Source organism: Saccostrea cucullata, unplaced genomic scaffold (assembly GCF_032062105.1).
Source record: "Saccostrea cucullata isolate Sc308-1 unplaced genomic scaffold, CSIRO_AGI_Scuc_v1 ctg4492, whole genome shotgun sequence".
NCBI lineage: Eukaryota > Metazoa > Mollusca > Bivalvia > Ostreida > Ostreidae > Saccostrea > Saccostrea cuccullata.
Genome location: NW_026931169.1, coordinates 1 through 19,284, shown reverse-complemented (window position 1 = coordinate 19,284; position 19,284 = coordinate 1). Strand labels below are relative to the sequence as shown.

Here is a 19,284-nt window from a genome sequence, read left to right as displayed (position 1 = left end):
ATGTCATTATTTATATAACTAATACTATGCCCTCTATGAATGACAAAATGTGACTTTAAATTCTGTGTATTCCTTATACATGTTCAATTTACATCAACAATATATATATATATATATATATATATATATATATATATATATATATATATATATATATATATATATATATATATATCATATGTACAAGTGCTACCTAAGAACAACTTGTGTCTTTGATTACAAAGCAGTTAAAATATCAAATGTGGACAAAAATGGCTTTAAAAATTAACTTCATATTTCATTATTAACCTACAAACAGTCATCTTTAAACATATAAACACGACATAAACATCCACTTAGTTATCCAAAAAGTGTACGAGTTAACATTTCACAGTTTGCAAAAATCCACTTGAGATTGGTTCCTTCAGCATTCATATACTGATTCAAATTCCTAATCCCTCTCTACAAAATTAGGAAAGCAAGCAATGATATCCTGTCCATTGACTTTCATGTGAACAACAAGTTCTTCAAGCAAAGGAACTGGAACAAGAAGATCTTTCCTACAAAATAATACAAGAAAGATAAGCTATCTAGCTTCTGAGTATTAAGTTTTAAAGAAGAAAACGTCCTTCACAATCACATCATTAATATCAATTAAAATAATTAAGAACCTTGCATTTTGCCATAAAATTGAACTAAGAGAAATATTATAATTATCAGCTTTAGTGTTCCCATGTTTTGCAAAGGAAGAAAAACAGCGATCAATATGATAAAAAAAATTATCAAGTATAAGGATATGAATTATCTTTGTCTCCTAATGTAAACTGTACCATGTATACATTGTCAAAAATATAAAAATTGGAAAGGACACATATCCCCCAGCACATCTATTTCATTCCTTTTGAGTCTGTAAACACTAAACAGATTAAAACTTAATATATATCTATTACCATTTCAATTCCAACAGCTGAACGTGGGGTGCTCTTCCCTCCACCATCCTAGAAATCCTCTGAAATCCACTGCTGTGGGCAAAAGTTCTCCTAAGGTCAGAAAGATGGATGAAATAATCCACCATAACAATGTCACACCCATGAAAATCTTGATTTAGGTGGACAGTGAATGAATTATTCCGCTTCACTTTGCCGCATGACTTGCTGTAAAAAACAAATCTGTTTCTTTGAATTTTTGATGCCTTAAGGATGGTAGTTTTCTGGACTTCTCCAACCTCCATATTTATCAGAACAGAAAGATTTTGCAAAAGTGTATCAGATACAGAATTCAGTTTAACCAAAGGTTTCATTATGTAACACTGTTCTCCAATTTCAAGATTGCTGTTTTTACGGTGTTTCTCGCAGACATGATTTCTTTTAGAAGATCTTTCGGCTTTCCATCTTGAAGCAGTTTGATTTCATTTTGTAGAATTTTTTCGCTGTGGACTGCCCAATAAACTTCACCACTTACATTTCCTTTTCCATGTATCGCTTTTGAAATTTCTCCATTAAAAGATTCAAAAGCAAAACATGAATAAGCCCAGAGTGGTCCCCAGTTATCCACACAATCCACTATGTGACTGATGTTATGCACATTTAGGCCACAGACAGCATCTCCATACAGGGTTGCCATGCATTTGTAAAACATTTCCAAAAGCATCCTTGCCCTAGCGAGATCATATGTTGTAATCTTCTCTTGAAGAAGCAAAAAAGTTCCTTCAACAAAACAAGCGAAATGCTCCAAATACGTATCCGGCAAGTGTCCTTTTAAGCAGGGTAGCCCATAATAGATGAGAAAAGATCGAAACTCAGATGCTTTCCAGTGATTGAGATTGTTTTGAATTTTTCTTGGACTGCGATGGATCAGATAGGGAACTTTGATACTTTGTAAAATTTTATCTATGTCCTTGAGCTTGTGTCCAATGAAGTAAGGCTGCTGATAATTGGCTCCATCTATCCACATGCTTAATAACTTTTTTGTTATTCCCAGAAGGAAGCCATGCATGTAGTCTATGGTACAATTTCCTTGAAATTCCATCCATGGAAGATGTGTGATGATGGACCTTCCATAAAATCCACAGGCAGCTTTTTTTGATTGTACGGCTTCATGAACATTTGCTTCAATTGATAATCTTGTCCGCAGTTGAGGTTTAGTCTCACGATATGGAAAGCTGCGGGTATGGCCCTTTCCACTTTTCACCACAACCCCTGGCTCTTCACAGTACAGGCAAGCACACAAGCCATTATGTTGCATCATGTTAAAAACACAAGCTCTTGCTTGAAGATCCATAGTCATGGCGTTTATTATAGCGTGAACTGTCTGTTGTCCAGATGGAGTTTCCACTTGCATTCCAGTGTTGTATAACATTCTCATTTCCTTGACAAATGGAAAAAAGAAAGTATTCATCAAAGGTTTGCCCTGTCCTTGCCAGAGTCCCCATAAAATCATGTTTTTCTTCAAAAACCTTGATTGTGGATTGAGTTCATTGATGACAAGGTACACTGGCCATAGAGAGACTTTTGATGATTTAAATAAGGAAACTCCATCGGTAAACATAGTCAATGTGACAGTCATGTCCTTACATTTTTTCTTAATTTCTTTGTACTTCTTGCCATCTGTAATGTCATGAATTTCCTCACTATCATTAGATCTTTGAAATGAGGACAATACTTCATTAAAATTTTCTTCATTTTCAAGTATCTCTTTCAGTTGTAAGTGTAAATCCCCACTGACGAAGTAGTTTTTTCTTCTTCCTGTCGCATCAGCATCACTTGATCTTGATCCAGTGCAGGATGGTGTTTCACATTTTACTATACCTCTATCTTCAGGGTATAAAGCACCGCATACATCACAGTACTCATGATATGTGAAGTAGTTTCCACCAAATCGTATTTTCTCCTTGACTTTATTGACGCTGGTCTCACACAAATTTTTTTCAGGGAGATGGACATTTATCAGCTTAAGTAGCTGTTGAAATCCTGTGCGGGACAAATGGTTTTTTGTTGAATATGCACAAATAGAGAGGAGATGTTCTTTGTGCTGAATCTCAGAGGAAAATAGAGATTTACTGGGTGGCAAAACATACAAAGGGACACTTCCTCCTTCTTTCACCTCTTCTTCTGGAACTGCAGCAGCAGCATCGTGTTCCGGTTCTCCCTCAGAATCATCATCACCTGAGACAGAATCACTTTCTTCAGAATCAAGTTCCATATCTATTTCTTCACAATTTTCCATGAATCCTTCCATACAAACAATTTGTTCGATTTCTGCAGGAAAATATTGGTTTGCCGGTTGTGAATCATTGGCAGTTTCAAAATCTTGCACAAATGCTGCACCATCATTTTGATTACTGTTATCAATACCAACATCATTTGATGAAACGTCAAAAACACTGGGGTGATCATTTTCAGGATTCTCATAAGTTGATGTCTCTGCTTCTTCTCTGTAAGAAAATACACAAGAACCATGACTGCAATTGAAAACTTATTCAATATAGCCATTAAGTATGCAAATTATAATGTTTAATTTATTATACATATGATGCAAAACCAGGGACCTACATTCTAACAGGATAGCAACTCCTTCATCGCCATGTTTATTTACCCAAAACATCACGGACAACACTACAAGTTTTTTAACATAACTATGTTTATTCCTAATAAACAAGATGTTTTATGATAAATGTCAATTTAATCTTTTTATGTACTGGAATTGATTTTATAATAATAAATTTTAATGCATAATAATAACATAATTAAAATATAAAGAAAACGTACACTGAAATCAGCAATTTTTCAGAAATATGGCCGATCGGGGCATGTGCTGATTTTGCATAAAACAAATTAAATTACTGTAGATCACTAAATTTTCGCGACCTTATTTTCACAAGATAGTCATTAACTCTTTATTACAAAGACAAAATTTTCATGAATTGTGGTCATTGTTCTTTATAATCTTATGCAATTCTACTATGTGCGAGAATGAAATTTTCGGGTGCATACTGTCGCAGGTAATTACGTGAAAATAAATTTCTCGCAAATAAAAAGTGATTTACAGTACTACTAAGAAAAAGAGTATAATACGTGCTAACCAAATTATCTTGAATGATTTTTTAACAGAAAAAAGATTTGATCTCAAATATGCGATAGCTTTAGAGCTATAATTATATTAAAGTTGACTCCCAAAATTTTGCGACTTTCAAGATATCATGAGACTTGCCGTAGTTACCTCTTCTGTTAATATACATAGGTCCCTGGCAAAGCTGAATCAATTTACGGCAATATTTGATTACTGAATAATTAGGCATATGTCATATTAATATAAATAACACACAAGAAATGCTAATTATACTTTATCCTTTGTAGTGGCTGAATGTGCAACATAAATACTCAATTTTATGGAAAATCAATTATGGTATATCATCATCTGTCATACTTTAATTTTCTCCACTTTGAAGTTCTAGGCTGCAAATGCGTTTCAGCTTGCTCATGCAGTTTGTATCTTTTCACGGGATTCCCTGCTAAAGGAAATAAGATTTATTTAATGTATATTCGGAGGTTGACAAAACACAGATAAGTCACACAACACAGATGCACAGAAATAAGTTTACAGAACACAAAGAAATCATTGATGGAGTTTTTCGTGTAAATGCTTTGTTTATTTCAAAAAGGTATATTGCAACATTAATTCTATTTATTTATTGTTATTTTTGAAGGACTAATAAAATTGCCCGCAGACTAGTAAAAGTAAAGAAGCACTAGTCCAGCCGGACCAAAGTGTATTTTCTCCATAACGTAAAGCAATTATGACAGGTTAAGGGGTGCATTTTGAATTTCATATATGTAATTTCAAGTCTCATTTGAAATAAACTCTTTCATATATATTGAAATATTCATAGGTTCAATGAAATGGCAGTCCCAATTCGTACTGGCATACCTTTTACTGAATGGATGCATGAAAGATGAGTCCTCAAGGTCTGCTTTCTGCTTAGTTTCTTTTTACATGATTCGATTGGGCAAATCCAAAATCCTGATTGTAGGCAAGCTTCAATGTCAAACTCTTCAAGATTGGCCTTAAAGATATATAAATATAATTATATACAATGTTATCCTTGGGACTAAAACCATGATAACTTGAAAAGTTCTATGAAGACAAGGTGTCATCAGTTGTCGATAGTGTCCTGTGACGATAATTCCTTAGTTCCAGATTATTTTGAGAAATAAACATGTTTAAAACATAAAATGTCACATACATACCATTATGTAAACAAGTTTTTCATTGCAAGTCTTTATTTGAAGTAATCCAACGTCCTTTCAATTCTGTTCAAGCTTTTTGTAAACCAAACAACGCGGTGTTGAATTACAAATCTCTATGAGATAGATGCTTGAAAAGTACGCTGAAAGCATTCAGTCTCTAAAACGTCCCGGTGATACAGATTTTCAAGACCTCGATTTCGATAACCAATCAACCGTATTGCGCGCATTTCTTGAAATCACGGAATCAGGTAAAGATCTAAAATATGTCCAAATTTTTCATTATTGACTGGGAGGACGGCACGACAGATTTTTACAAAGAAGATGCGGTAGTTGTAAATGGAGACAAAGTTCTAAAACAGTTTGGAAAGAAAATGTTTGAGGGGAGGATTGCTTCTTTCCACAGTAAGTTTAACATATTGCATCACATTATGCCTGAGCTTGCTGAGCATGTTAAAAAATAGAATACAAGTTTAACAACAGGAAAAAGGTGTACTATTAAGAATAAATTTTAGTAATGTTAGGGACATGTTAATGTCATGATTTTTTTAAAATTAAAATACAGTGAAAAGTGTACTGGAAATGTTTTGATTTTCAAAAAATTAAAATACTGTAATTTTTTTTCACATAATCAAGATGATGAATCAGACTGACAACATGCATGTGTTTCAAGTCCCAGTGTAGATTATATTATACATTATATCTGATAATCACACATGTTTATTAAATATCATGTAATTTTGTTTATTAGTTTATAAAAGAGTAGGTTATAATAATTAAGAATAAGTTAACTACAAGTTAACAAATAACATCATTTCAGTCTTGTTAAACTAGAAAAAAAAGCATGTTTTCAATTAGAATTGAATAAAGCATGGGTGGATCAAGGATTGTACATAATTTTGATAGTTCTTGGCGCCTAATAAGGAGATTAAATTTCCACGGTCCATGAACGATTACATTTATTGATTTTATTCTCGGGCAACATGTGTTTTGTTGGACCTGAGAACCAAACTGTTTGCCTGGGGCTGTTAAACTGCATAAGGCAAACAGTTTGGTTTAAATGTCGCTAAAAGTGTTTTGATATCTTGTATTTTATTTACATGCATGTATCATGGTGTCTTCCATCAAGTAAATTTCATTGCACTGCAGTAAAACTCAGTCAATGCCATCTTGAATACCAATTAATGCAAATAAGTAGATTATTTATATTAAACCGTTTAAACCATGATGAAATTAAAAACTTTTTATATATATTCCAAACCATTTCTGCCCAGAATTTTTACACTAGCTGTCACAAAAATTTTTCACTTCGATGTTTTATTTCTGATCGTTTGGTATGCACCTTAATATCCTCAACTGTTGTCTTCAGTTTCATTTTCTGAAAATCGTAATCATTACAGTAATGAATGACTAAAAGATAAAATGAATCTGTTTGATAAAACCAATAAAAATTTAGATCCACCAATTTGCTACAGTTTTTCAAAACGTGTCATTTGGATGAAAATTTTGAAATTTTTATTATCACGATTATAATTGGATATCTTAATCGTTTTTGTAAAAAAGTTGTCATGTACATGCACTGGTCACATATAGCGTATGAAATTTAAAATAATAAAACATTGTAACAGTCCCTTAACTTTCTTAAGTGTGGAGAAAAATATAAGAAAATTAGATTTGTAGGTCAATCAGTACCCCCATGTGAGGTCAAAATGTGAGGTCAATATGACAGTATCAGTAGGCAAAACTGCAAAAAATCAACAAATGAGATAAGCAAATAATAGCCAAGGATGTATATAATTTAAATGGTTGAAACATTACTTTTATACTTTACAATTCCAAGTATTCCTTGATCCACTGTTTTAGATTTAGGGCACTAACAGGTTGTAATGTAATACATTAGGAGTGAAACGGTTTATTGCAGTATGGATTCACATGGTATCCATGGTATATTTTCTTGGTTTGTTAAATGGTACAAAATATATCCTTTTTTTCGGTTGGGATCGTCATTCTGTTTGGTTTGGTATAAACGTGTCCTTAAGTAAAAGTACATAAAAAATAATTTTTTGTGATCAATCAATAGTTTGTATAACAGTAAAATCAATTTTGATTTATTTCATTCAGTCATTTTTCACATAAATTGTGTCTTAATGTGACTAGATTAAGTCAAAGAAAGCATAAAACAGTATTATTTCTTTCAAAATGTATCTTGTTGAAAATAACTGTTCTGAGACAAAATTAAACGATACATATCAAACCATGGTGAAGGAGGTGTATCGTTTCACTCCTGTCATATATATAGTTGGAAACATTTGCCTTAGTAGATTTTGAATGATAAATTATTAAAACTTTCAGCTTGATGTTTGGTCAATAGGGCTGTCACGGGTACCCGAAATGACCCAGAACTGCGGAACAATTCATTCGGTTCGGGTACGGTTCTGTTTTTTTCAGAATTCGGTTTGGTTCCGATTTGTATAGTAGTGTAGGTTTTACTATAAAAATTGCTTCAAAAACGAGAGATTTCTTAATAATACATTGCAATTATAAGGTGATTTAAATAATATGGTACAATTGTTGTCTAGTCAGGAAGCTACTTTAAACTAGTTAGAATGTTGCTATTTCGAAGATTAAATGAAAATATTTATTTTGTTGATGAAAATAATACAAATCATTAGCTTTTATTCCATTAATTACCGGAATCGAAATACCTGAAACCGAACCTAAAAAAATCAGAACCGACCCGACCCGAAAAATTTTGGAACCGTGACAGCCCTATGACCAATAAAAATTTATGTAATACTGCTGTAAACTTTTAGTCATGAAAAATCAATTTTTGGCATTGTCAACATTTTTAAAAAGGCATTTTCTGAAATTTACAAATTAGGAGCTTTATGGAATAATCTTGAGAATAACATTAATGCAGTCAAAGACAAATTTACAGTATGTTTTAACTGAATTTTATCACTAAATGTTTCATGTCTACTAATTAATTGTAAAGTTTGTTTAATTATAATATTCAGGCTTGTAGGAAGTAATTCCAGTTTGAGGGGAGGGGACACAGCTTTCAAGCAAAAAATAAATGTCATCAGATATTTTGATTGAAGGGGCACAAGCACATATTATCATCAGATTATTAATAGCTACTGGTATGTTTTTGTAAGTATTCTATATATCAAGGGGGGGAGGGGGGGGGGGGCAAGGGGATGCCCCTGACTGCTCATGATATTAAATTCAAATTCTTCATTATATATATATAATATATATTATTTTCAAGGCAATATTTTATATAATTTGATAAAATTTACATGAATTGTTTTTCTTATTTATTTAGTATTGCAGCAGATATTTGTCAGTTTTACTGCATGAGAGTTCACACATATTTATCTAAGACTGGCATCATGCTGTTTAATCTGCATGGCAATTTGCAACAGGATTATCAGAATAAACTCTACTGAATCTACTCTTAGGTAAGTCCTTCTTGTTTTTGTATTACATTTGCAGCTATTGAATAAAATTAAGTACAACCTACAACATGTAGAAGTCAATATGTTTTCTTTTTCTGCAACATTAATTTCCATACCAAGAACAATGAAAGGATTTATTGTTTAAATGACAATGTTATAACAAGGTTAAGCATGTTTTCTTTTATCAAAAGCTATTACCGTACACAATAAATATGTCTAAGAGATTTAAATTTCCCAATCACTTATCTTTTAATTAAGTATTTTACTCTTATCTTAGACACACTGATGTCTCAAACTTTTTCACCATTGCCATGGAGTTCAAGATAACAAAAATTAACTGTAGGTTTTGAATAAAATAACATTTTGCTGAAATAAAAAAAGTTTATTGGGATTTCTTTCAGATAGCAAAGCTTCTGCAAAGCAAGAATTAGCAGAAAGAACTGAAGCACCCCGTGATGTGTCTTCAGTGGTTGAGGATTCAGGAAAGAGGGAACGAAAACTTACATCAAAAATGGAAGCAACCTTACAGATCTCCTCTCAAAGGTAATGGGCAAAAAACTTGGGAAATAATGAAAATTTCATTCTTTTGGTCAAAATCTTTTTTTCAAGAAGGGTGCATTTCATTGAGGCAGGATGACAAATCCAATCAACCTATAATTTATTTTGGTCTGATACAAATTTTCATGTTCTTATAATAATATACACTCAGTGAGGCATTCATGTCCTATGGACATGAAACATTTCTAGTTTTGTAAATAATGGGATGTAATGCCCAAGTCAAGCCCCACTTTTTTTTTAAATAGCTAATTAATTCAACATGTATAATATATGGTTGTTTTAAATATCTTATTCTAGGAATGACCCTGAAAAACAAGTTCAAAAAAGGGAAAAGGTTATCAAAGCTAAGGACACTGAAAAGGTAAGAACTGGAAAAAATTTTACATGACTCATGATGACTGTTGTAAAGTAAATTGAATTGTATTTTCCATGAAAATATATATGGAAAAGCTGTTTTATTTTAATAGTATCTTTTTTTTTCAAGAATCGGTCAAAGAAATGAAAAGCTATCCGAAAATTCAGATGTTACACCAGTAAGTGATTTAAGAATCGAGATAAGGCCATAATAAAAATATTCCTAGATTCTCATCCCAGCCTGCCCCGATTTTATAACTCCCCCTCGATTTTTTAAATTTCTGTTTTTCTTCGTCTAAATTCTGATTGGGATCAGTATTCATCTATCATTCCACTTTCGTTTTAAATCTAGCAATAGTCGACGTGATTTTGACAGCTGAAAAGATTGTACCGGTAATTGCTGTAATACATGCATATATTTTAAACAAGGGTCATTGGTTGAAAAAGATTGGTGATGATGTAATTAAACTGAAATAATTGAACCTTTACTATGACTTTTGTTTGGGTATTGATAACAAAAATTACACTGATTGACTAGGTCAATAAAAAATCTGCAAAATTGAAAAAAATTAGAATTAAAAAATAAAAGCAGGGGCTGAAAAATAGATTTTTAACCCACTTGTCCAAGGGTAAGTAGATCGTCAAAATTGACTTGCCCTACCTGAATGTTTGCTTGTCCTACCATAAACTTTTTCTGTATTTATAGATATTTTTTTTCAAAAAGAGAAAGACAAAAACAAGCCCGTATGCCGATCTTTAAATTTATGGCCTACAAATAAATTCTACTTTTGATAAGTCACTTGCCCACGGGCAAGTAGTTGATAAAATTTACTTTGCCCTGATAAAATTTTCACTGCCCTTATATTTGTATACACTCAGTAAAAGCCACATGCAAGCCTCGATTTTCAAAAAAATTTGGATAGTTTTGTAGCAATTTATTTATTATGACCTAATCAGACTTATTTTTTATGAATTGTTTATTATATCAAATATTTATATGGGTACAGTCCACTAATTGTTATCCCAAAAACAAATGTTAACGTTTCCTCTCATAGCGAAAAGTCCCTATTTTCGTTCAAAGTGAGGACCCTGAAAAGGTAAGCACATCAACTTGTCTTTCCTTGGTTAAAATGACTGTTGTATGTAAATTGAATTGTTTTCCATGAAAAGTTCTGTAAATGGGGAAGCTGTAAAAATGAAAGTGAAAGTATCGGAATTTCAGAATTGTAACTGGCGTTATAATACACAAAATAATTCGCTGATCTTCTTGAAAATTCACATTTTCCACCAGCTTTTTTGGTAAGTGAATTAATGATTTATCAACAAGTGTGAGGCCATTTAAAAATATTCCAATTTTTTTTATGCAAGTCTGCAAATTTTATAACTCTCCCTCGAATTTTTTAAATTTCTTTCTTTCTTACCGATTCTAAAAATAATTAATGGGATGTACCCAATAAAAGCATTTTTTTGATCTTACTCATTCACACTGTTTGTCAATCTAGCAAAAGTCGAGTGATCATGCCAAGTTTCATGAAAATTCAACAATTAATTAAGATTTTACATTTACAGTTCTATATATTTTAAAAAAATGCTCATTGGTTGAAAAAAATTGGTGATGTTTTAAGTCAAATTTTAGCCTTTTAACACATTTATATCATTGAACCTTTACTAATCACCTTTAACTTTAAATACATATAGTCAAATCATAATCAAGCACTTAATTGGGTCAATTTCACTTATTTTAAAAAATTAATGTATTTCAACAAAAAAACCCTCTAATTCATAATTGAAAAAAAATGAAGTTAACAAATAAAAGCAGTAAAATAAAAAAGTACTGATTATTTAACCCACTTGTCCATTGAAGTATCATTCATGAAATTTGGTCTATGAATAAAAAAGTTATAAGCCTTTATAATCCTACATAGAATCATTTGTTTCAAAGTAATTTTTATACCAATGCAAATTTTTTTCTATGAAGAGAAATGACATCATAATAATGGATACCTCAATACAAGTGCCATTACTTTTCCCGTAAATTTATTTAAAACAAAATCAGTGCTTATATACTATTATTAACTTTAAAAAAATGAAAATATGTGGTTTTGCAGATTAAATAAATAATCCACTAAAGTTGTTTTGTTTCCATGGTAACCATTTTGTAATTTGTAGGAAAATGAGACAAAATTTTGAATTTCCTGACAAATCGCATAATTTTCACTGTCAAATATTCATGAAATTTCAATTCTTATATCCGTGTAATCTTAATAATGCATAATTTACAAAACAATTTGGATGTAGATCTAATTAATTTGAAATTCTTAAATAAAAAAAAAATGTATATGAGCTGCAAAATGTATATAGCAGTGCATGTACAGATTATTATAGCTAAATACTTTCACATTCTGATCACCTATTTAATATGTAAATTTCCTCACCCCCACCCCATCCCCCACTTCAATGAATTTTTTTTTTAGAAAACTTTAACTTACACATTTTGCCGACTGTCACACTTTGCTTTGCTTCAAATTGTATTTGGTTGCATTTTGCTAGCCAATAGTTTTAAACACCATCTGCATGGACCTGATGTTTTTCCTGAACCAATCACCATGAACCTAAAAAAAAAATCAACACAATAAATGGTACAATATTACATTTGCAGACAGAGAGAAACACAGACATTCAACAAGTACAATTTTACCATATTCCTTTTTAGTATGCCCATTACTTGAAATTAATTAATTTAAAAAATGGTTTATTGGCTTCCACCTGAAATCACACTGTTAACATATATAGGTAATTAAGTTAATTCAACAGAATAGGTAAAAATCATGTTTTACTGACAATAATTGTACATTCAACAAATACATGTAATGCAATTGCTAAAAAATATAGAGAAACCAGTTAATGTGCATGTTCACACACATCGTTTAACTCCCAGACAACTGTAACCAGCTTCACATTGATCTGAAATTATGTATGTCATGTATGTTATGCATCATCGACATGTTCCAAAAAACATTAAATTGTTATTTACAAATATTGTACTAAGGTATACCTCTTGCCTCCTGTGTAACATACAAATTCCCATCACCTATATACTGCTAAACAATGCACTGAACAGTTTTGATAAACTTTCTGCTAAGTCTACTTTCACTTCGACCTTGACAATACCTGATCAACACATTTGTGAATTTTTGTGTATTGAAAATATACCACAGTGGAAATTAATTCTACTTCTTAATCAAATTATACATTTATGATTCTGAATAAATAAATTTTATAAATCGACACATTTAATCTACATGTTACATGTTAAACAATTGATACCTATATATAACATGTTGTCTGGTTCCGGGGGGGGGGGGTCTAGACACTTTATTTATGAATCAATTTGTTTAAAAATGTGTTATCAACAATTCAAAATTGTTTTTTTTTAAATTTGAACAATTGAAAATAATAGAAAACACCAATTTTGAAATTTTTTTTCAAGATTTATGACATCTTTCACTTACTTATAGGCTTTCTAATTTAATTACAGTCACTAATTGTTATCCCATAGGTGTGGGTGTTAACGTGTGTGTTCATAGCGATGTCCCTATTTTCGTTCAGACAATGCCCCTCAAATCAAAGCACATCAACTTGTTGTTCCTTGGTTAAAATCTAAAGGTGGCATGACAGGTTTTATAGCAAAATCCATTTGCGCCCTTAAAAATGAAAGTGAAAGTCGGGGAATTTCAGAATTGTAACATGGCTATAATACACAAAATAATTCGGCCCGATCACTGGATAAAAAACATTTTGTTTTGTTTTAGATTTTATCAACAAGTGTGATTCAATAAATTTTTTTTATCAAAGTCTGCAAATTAAGGAACTAAAAATTTTCTGCACTACTTTCTTCTCCTACCGTTTTATTAGTAATGTACCCATATTATGTAATTTTTAAATATAAATAAAAGGACATCACATGATATTTGTTTTGAACAAATTTTAACGAATGCATACTGTAATTTGGCTTTAAATTGTTTTGGTTTAGTTTGTGTAAAATTCCATTTTCATTCTGAATTAAATTACAGGGCAATGCAAATTAAAAAATGAAGATTGAGAAAAAAAGGAGATTGTACATGTAAGTAACTTGTTTCTTCAAATTTAGAACCTAAAATAATACTGTTTTGCTTTAGCATTTGGTACAGTGGTGTCATTTTCCTTTGACATATCTTTAACAATACAGTCTGACTGGTAGCTTTCTAGGAAAATAATTTGTGAATAAAGACAGTTGTATATGTGTAAAATTTTTCAGAACAAAGAACTTGCACATGTTGCAGACATGCTAATGGCATCGAGAATGGAGCTACCTGATCAGCCAGGGCCAAGTGTTCAAAAGACTATCATGTCAGTGTCCATTACACCATCAACTTTTCCTGGATCATCATCATCACAAAGTTCAACAGAAAAGAATTCCACTCCCTTAACACCATCAACTTTTCCTGGATCATCATCATCACAAAGTTCAACAGAAAAGAATTCCACTCCCTTAACACCATCAACTTTTCCTGGATCTTCATCATCACAGAGTCACAGAAAAGAATTCCACTCCCTTAACACCATCAACTTTTCCTGGATCATCATCATCACAAAGTCCAACAGAAAAGAATTCCACTCCTTTAATACCATCAACTTTTCCTGGATCTTCATCATCACGAAGTCCATCAGAAAAGAATTCCACTCCCTTAACACCATCAACTTTTCCTGGATCATCATCATCACAAAGTCCAACAGAAAAGAATTCCACTCCCTTAACACCATCAACAACTACTGGATCATCATCAGGCACTTCACTCCCAACTCCACAGGCCCCATCCGAAAAAATTACATCCATACAGACTGCATCCACTTCGCAATATGAGACATCTACATCACCTTCATCCTCAATTCAAATGACATTTTCACAACCTTATACACCCTCATACTCAGACATATCAGCACCATCACCAGTCAGTACAAGAACTCTGCTCGGGGAAGCTGTGTCTATGGCTGTAGACATGGATGGGCCTCCATATTTCGCCAGACCAACCCCACATTATCCAACTCCATGTCAAAATTGTGAACAGTTGCGTCTGGCAAATGAAAATCTACAACGTCAGATGTATGAAGTGCAGCAAAACTGTTACTCATTAAACACAAGGCTATATCAGGTATGTAAATATTTTAATTTTCAAATATTTTTTTTTTATTTCTAGGCAAGGATTATATGATAAATCTGAATTTGAATTGTTTTATTTGCACATTTAATTTTGCAGGTAGAGCAATTTGTGTTCCAACAGCAGCAGCAACATAATGTCAGTGGGCCACTTCTGGTATGTACAAGCCTTTAGGTGTATTATGTCTTAGTAATTTGGTTTATTATTTCAGATACATTTTAAACAAGTTTATTTTACAATAAGTGTTCAAGAACTTGCAATGTTTATTTCATTCAAAAGATGTGCATGTTATGAATTTTTGGTTTACTGATATTGTTTCTAAAAAAGAAAATATTAAGATTTTTATTGTTACACAGAGCGGGAGACCTCCCATATCACATGACGCAGCACAAGAGGATCAGCATCAAGTGGAGTCCTTATACAATGGATTTACGAAGGTAAGTAACAGGTGGCAAGATTTTCAGTTAATCCAGTATTTCTCTATTTCAAGTATAGTGCAATAATTTAATACACTTTTAGCACACCTCATCAAAGTTGAGGGGTAATTGGATTAAATTTATCCTCAGCATTTGGTATCCCAAGTTTAAAGCTTTTGGAGCAGATCTCATTTCAAGGTCACATAAGCTCTATATTTACCAAACTTTCTTGGATGACATGTCAAAGGATGCACATTACTAAACTTACTTACAGAACTTCAAGATAAAAATCAAGTAAGGTGAACTCTGTGATCTCTGATTACCATGTTTTATCTGACAGGCTCAACTGGTTCATGACCTTCCAGGTAAGGGCTGGAAAGGGGACGCAAAATGGCTCCTCAGAAGAATGTTCACATTTGAAGAATTAAAAGGACATTCCATAACGGGCCATCATGGAGCCAGCAAGAAAAATGGGAAGGTGCGTCCCCCTCTGGACGACCAAGATAAGCTCAAGGTCCTTTATGGTAAGTAAGTGTTAAGATTTAAGAATTTAAAAGTAAAGCTTTGTTAAAACACTTATCTTACTTTCAAACATGAATGAAAATAGTTTGTTAACCCAAGTTTAATGACCTTGCCTATTAAATTAAAATCAATAATTTACAATTATCATGATTTTGTTGCTGAATTTAAGACTCATGACAACTTGACAACTTAACATCTCTGATTAGTTGGTACAATTGATCCTTTTTTTATGCGCCCGGATTTTTTCTGGGCGCATATTGTTTTTGTCCTGTTTGTTTGTCTGTCTGTTGTCAACTTAAACCTTTGCCAAAACTTGAACTGTAAGAGATGGAGACTTCATATTTGGTGTGCATTCTCCTCTAATAAAGGTCTTTCAAATGCCATAATGGTCAATGACCTTTTTACCTTGACTGTGACCTATACGCTAAAAATAGCTTTTTCAACTGTTTGTCAAAACTTTTAAACCATAAGAGATAGAAGCTTCATATTTAGTATGCATACTTCACTAATAAAGTTCCTTCAAATGACATCAAGGTCAATGACCTTGTGACCTTGACCGTGACCTACGGTATATGCTAAAAATAGCTTTTTCCACTTTTTGACATAACTTTTCAACCATAGGAGATAGGGACCTTATATTTAGCATATGCTTTCAATGCCATGAAGGTCCCTATTGACTGTGACCTAAAAAAATAGCTTTTTCAACTGTTTGTCATAACTTTTGAACCATAAAAGACAGAAACTTAATATTTAGTATGCATACTCCACTAATAAAGTCCTTTCAAATTACATCAAGGTCAATGACCTTGTGACCTTGACTGTGACCTATGATATATGCTAAAAATAGCTTTTTCCACTTTTTGCCATAACTTTTGAATCATAAGAGATAGGGACTTCATATCACCAAATATATAATATTAGTTCTTACAAACAACTCCAATGTCAATGACTTTGTGACCTTGACTGTGACCTACATAGTAAAAATAGCTTTTTCGAACTTTGTTGACGCCGGGCGCATAGTGTTTCACAAACACATCTTGTTTTGACTAATGGATCAGTAATAATTTTAAAATGACTTTTTTTCTTTATTTTTATCAAGTTTAAAAAGGGAAAAAAAAGAAAAGCAAAAATTTACTACTTCTTATATTTATTTTCAGATATCATAATGGAGAAATACCCAGGGAGACTGATAACAGATATAAATATAGTTTTGGCTGACATCGTCAAACCTTCAGCCCCCGATTAGAGCTGGGTTATTGACCATTACTGAGGCATACAGCAATGGGATGATTACTTTGCATATTTTGAAATATAATTTATACCGTAATTACATTGTTCGAGGATACTTCAATTGGACCTTTATTTGTGTTATTTTAGTGAACTTTCTCAGTGATCGCAATTTTTAGGGAGTTCAAGGACATGCAAGTTGAAGGATTTTCTATACAAAATGATTTGAGGAATTTCATCAATAAGTGTGTTGCAAATTATGGAGTGTGAAAATAATTTTTGGTGTCAATTGTGTCCCAGATGTGGAAACTATTACCTTACCATACATGTGACCTCCAAGAACGGTGAACATTATCTTCATTCTTGTGGATTTTTTAGAAGTAGGATTAAAATTGTCATTGGTCAGTAGAGATTACATATTAGAAATTATTGTTAAAATACTAAACAATAAGAATTAGAAAATCAGGAAAAAAAATTTTCACAAGAATTGTTTTGGCTCACCTAAGCCAAAGAGTCTGATCTAAGTGTCGATGTCTGTTTGTCCTTCTGTATTCTGGATTTTGACTGTAAACTTGTCACATTTATGACTTACATTTAAATCTAAATTTGTGACAAAGCATCCTTCATTATTTTGGAAATGGAAATGTAAATTTGTTTACCTGAAGGACCACACCCCTTTTTAACGGATGTTTAACATCACAATTCCTCAGTTAATTTAAAGTACAATTTAGTTATTAAATTGATTTTAAATAGCTTTTAAGTTTTTACACTCAGGTGGGTGACATGGCCCATGGAGGTCTTGTTTGTTATATATTGTTCATGTGTATTCAATTTTGAAAAAGAATCATGTTGAAGCCAAATAATCTATATTTTTAATATTGTATATTTTCAGTATGTTTCGTTTAAATTTTAATTATAAATAAAAAGTAATTTTTGTTAAAAAAAGCCTTATTAAATTATTTTAAAATTTATTCGGAAAGCATTCGGAAGTAATTCGGAAATGTGTGTAAGTCTAAGCCAATGAAAATTGTCCAATTGCATTCATTTGAGCATTCGGAAGTCATTTGGAAGCAACTCGGAAATCATTTGGAAGCAACTCGGAAGTCATTTGGAAGCAACTTGGAAGTCATTCGGAACTTTCTTTCAGGAACATTCATTCGGAACTATACGGAATCCATTCGGAAATTTGTTCCAATACTCCGAATGAGCATTCGGAAGTTCCGAATGAAGATTTCGCAAATATGAATCATTCATTCGGAAATTCCATGTGCAACTTGGAACTTCAACACAAACACTAATAAGATAAAATTTCTCTCATGCGCTTATGAATGGCATATTAGTTGTGTTACGTAAGCAATAGACCAGCTTCACCGTTGGGTTCTGTAAGTTTAACACATCTCGTTTTTAGGATGACATCATTTCATTATATGAATTATCAGGATGTAGATGTAGAAGATACAACAGAAAAGAGAAAAAAGCAGGAAATAGATTATTTTTAAATCTACACTCGATGCTAAAACTCTGTGGACTAAAAATTTAGTTTTGAAATTTTATCTTTCAAAAAAAAAAAAAATCCCGCATCTGTTTTTCATGAGATAAAAAGAAAAAAAATTTCCCTCATGCATTTAATATTCTTTAAAAAAACAGGACTGAGTACCAAGTTATAATTTTTTTGCCTAAATAATTACTGTATGATGTGCTAAATGAAAACAGAACTAAATAACAAAATTCCTCTTTTTCAGTGGCTGATGATGACTCACCATTCAAGTCATTTATCAGAATAAATGCTACAGATTTGAAACCAGACCCAAGCAGTAGTGCCGTTGCCAGCTCTGATGCAAATAAAAAAGAAGATTTGGATGAAGGAAGTACTGATAAAAGCACTGAAGTAGTTTATAACCGAGAGGAAAAGAAAGAAGAGAATGTGGAAATGTCTAGTTCACCCACGGAGGACACAGAAGAAGAGAACTCAGTAGAGGTAATGGCCAGTCTTATCTCCTCAGAAGCTCCAACTATGGTGAAAGAGGAAATATTTCAGAAAATCTTGTCTGAAAAAGAGAAGTTACCAACAGTAAGCATGCTTGATTTTGCTGGCCAGTTAGCATATTATGCCTGTCACCAAATTTACGTAACACCAAAGGCCTTCTTTATCCTTGTGTTGGACATGACTAAGAGGTTTGAGGATGTTGTCGATAAAGAGAGGCATAACCAGGAAGGATCAATCTTCTCCGTGTGGACAAACAAAGGTAAAACACTTGTAAAATATCTGGCCCCAAGACCATAAACTGAGAACAGACTTTAAGTCTAAATTTTGATTTTTAATATC

At 32.2% G+C, this 19,284-nt stretch overlaps 2 protein-coding genes, 1 long non-coding RNA gene and 1 pseudogene across 3 annotated transcripts in view; 3 read left to right on the top strand and 1 right to left on the bottom strand.

The window, feature by feature from the left end:
- LOC134231631 (uncharacterized) overlaps positions 1–19,204 on the top strand; it is a gene marked incomplete at its 3' end in the record, with an annotated part of 35,296 nt that extends 16,092 nt beyond the window's left edge. The window contains exon 4 of the mRNA XM_062713616.1: positions 18,701–19,204. Coding sequence (XP_062569600.1) covers positions 18,701–19,204 — 504 coding nt within the window. The remainder of the gene's footprint in view (positions 1–18,700) is intronic.
- LOC134231635 (uncharacterized) lies at positions 404–2,822 on the bottom strand (annotated as a pseudogene).
- On the top strand, positions 5,161–9,217 carry LOC134231634 (uncharacterized). The gene is made up of 3 exons (XR_009984589.1): positions 5,161–5,627; positions 8,551–8,686; positions 9,085–9,217. It is a non-coding gene; the product is annotated as an uncharacterized LOC134231634 (long non-coding RNA).
- Positions 14,009–16,977, top strand: LOC134231632 (uncharacterized). The gene is made up of 5 exons (XM_062713617.1): positions 14,009–14,787; positions 14,893–14,949; positions 15,150–15,230; positions 15,550–15,733; positions 16,889–16,977. The coding sequence occupies exons 1-5, from the start codon at positions 14,530–14,532 to the stop codon at positions 16,975–16,977; spliced, it is 669 nt and encodes a 222-aa protein (XP_062569601.1). The 5' UTR covers positions 14,009–14,529.
- Positions 19,205–19,284: the final 80 nt, after the last annotated feature.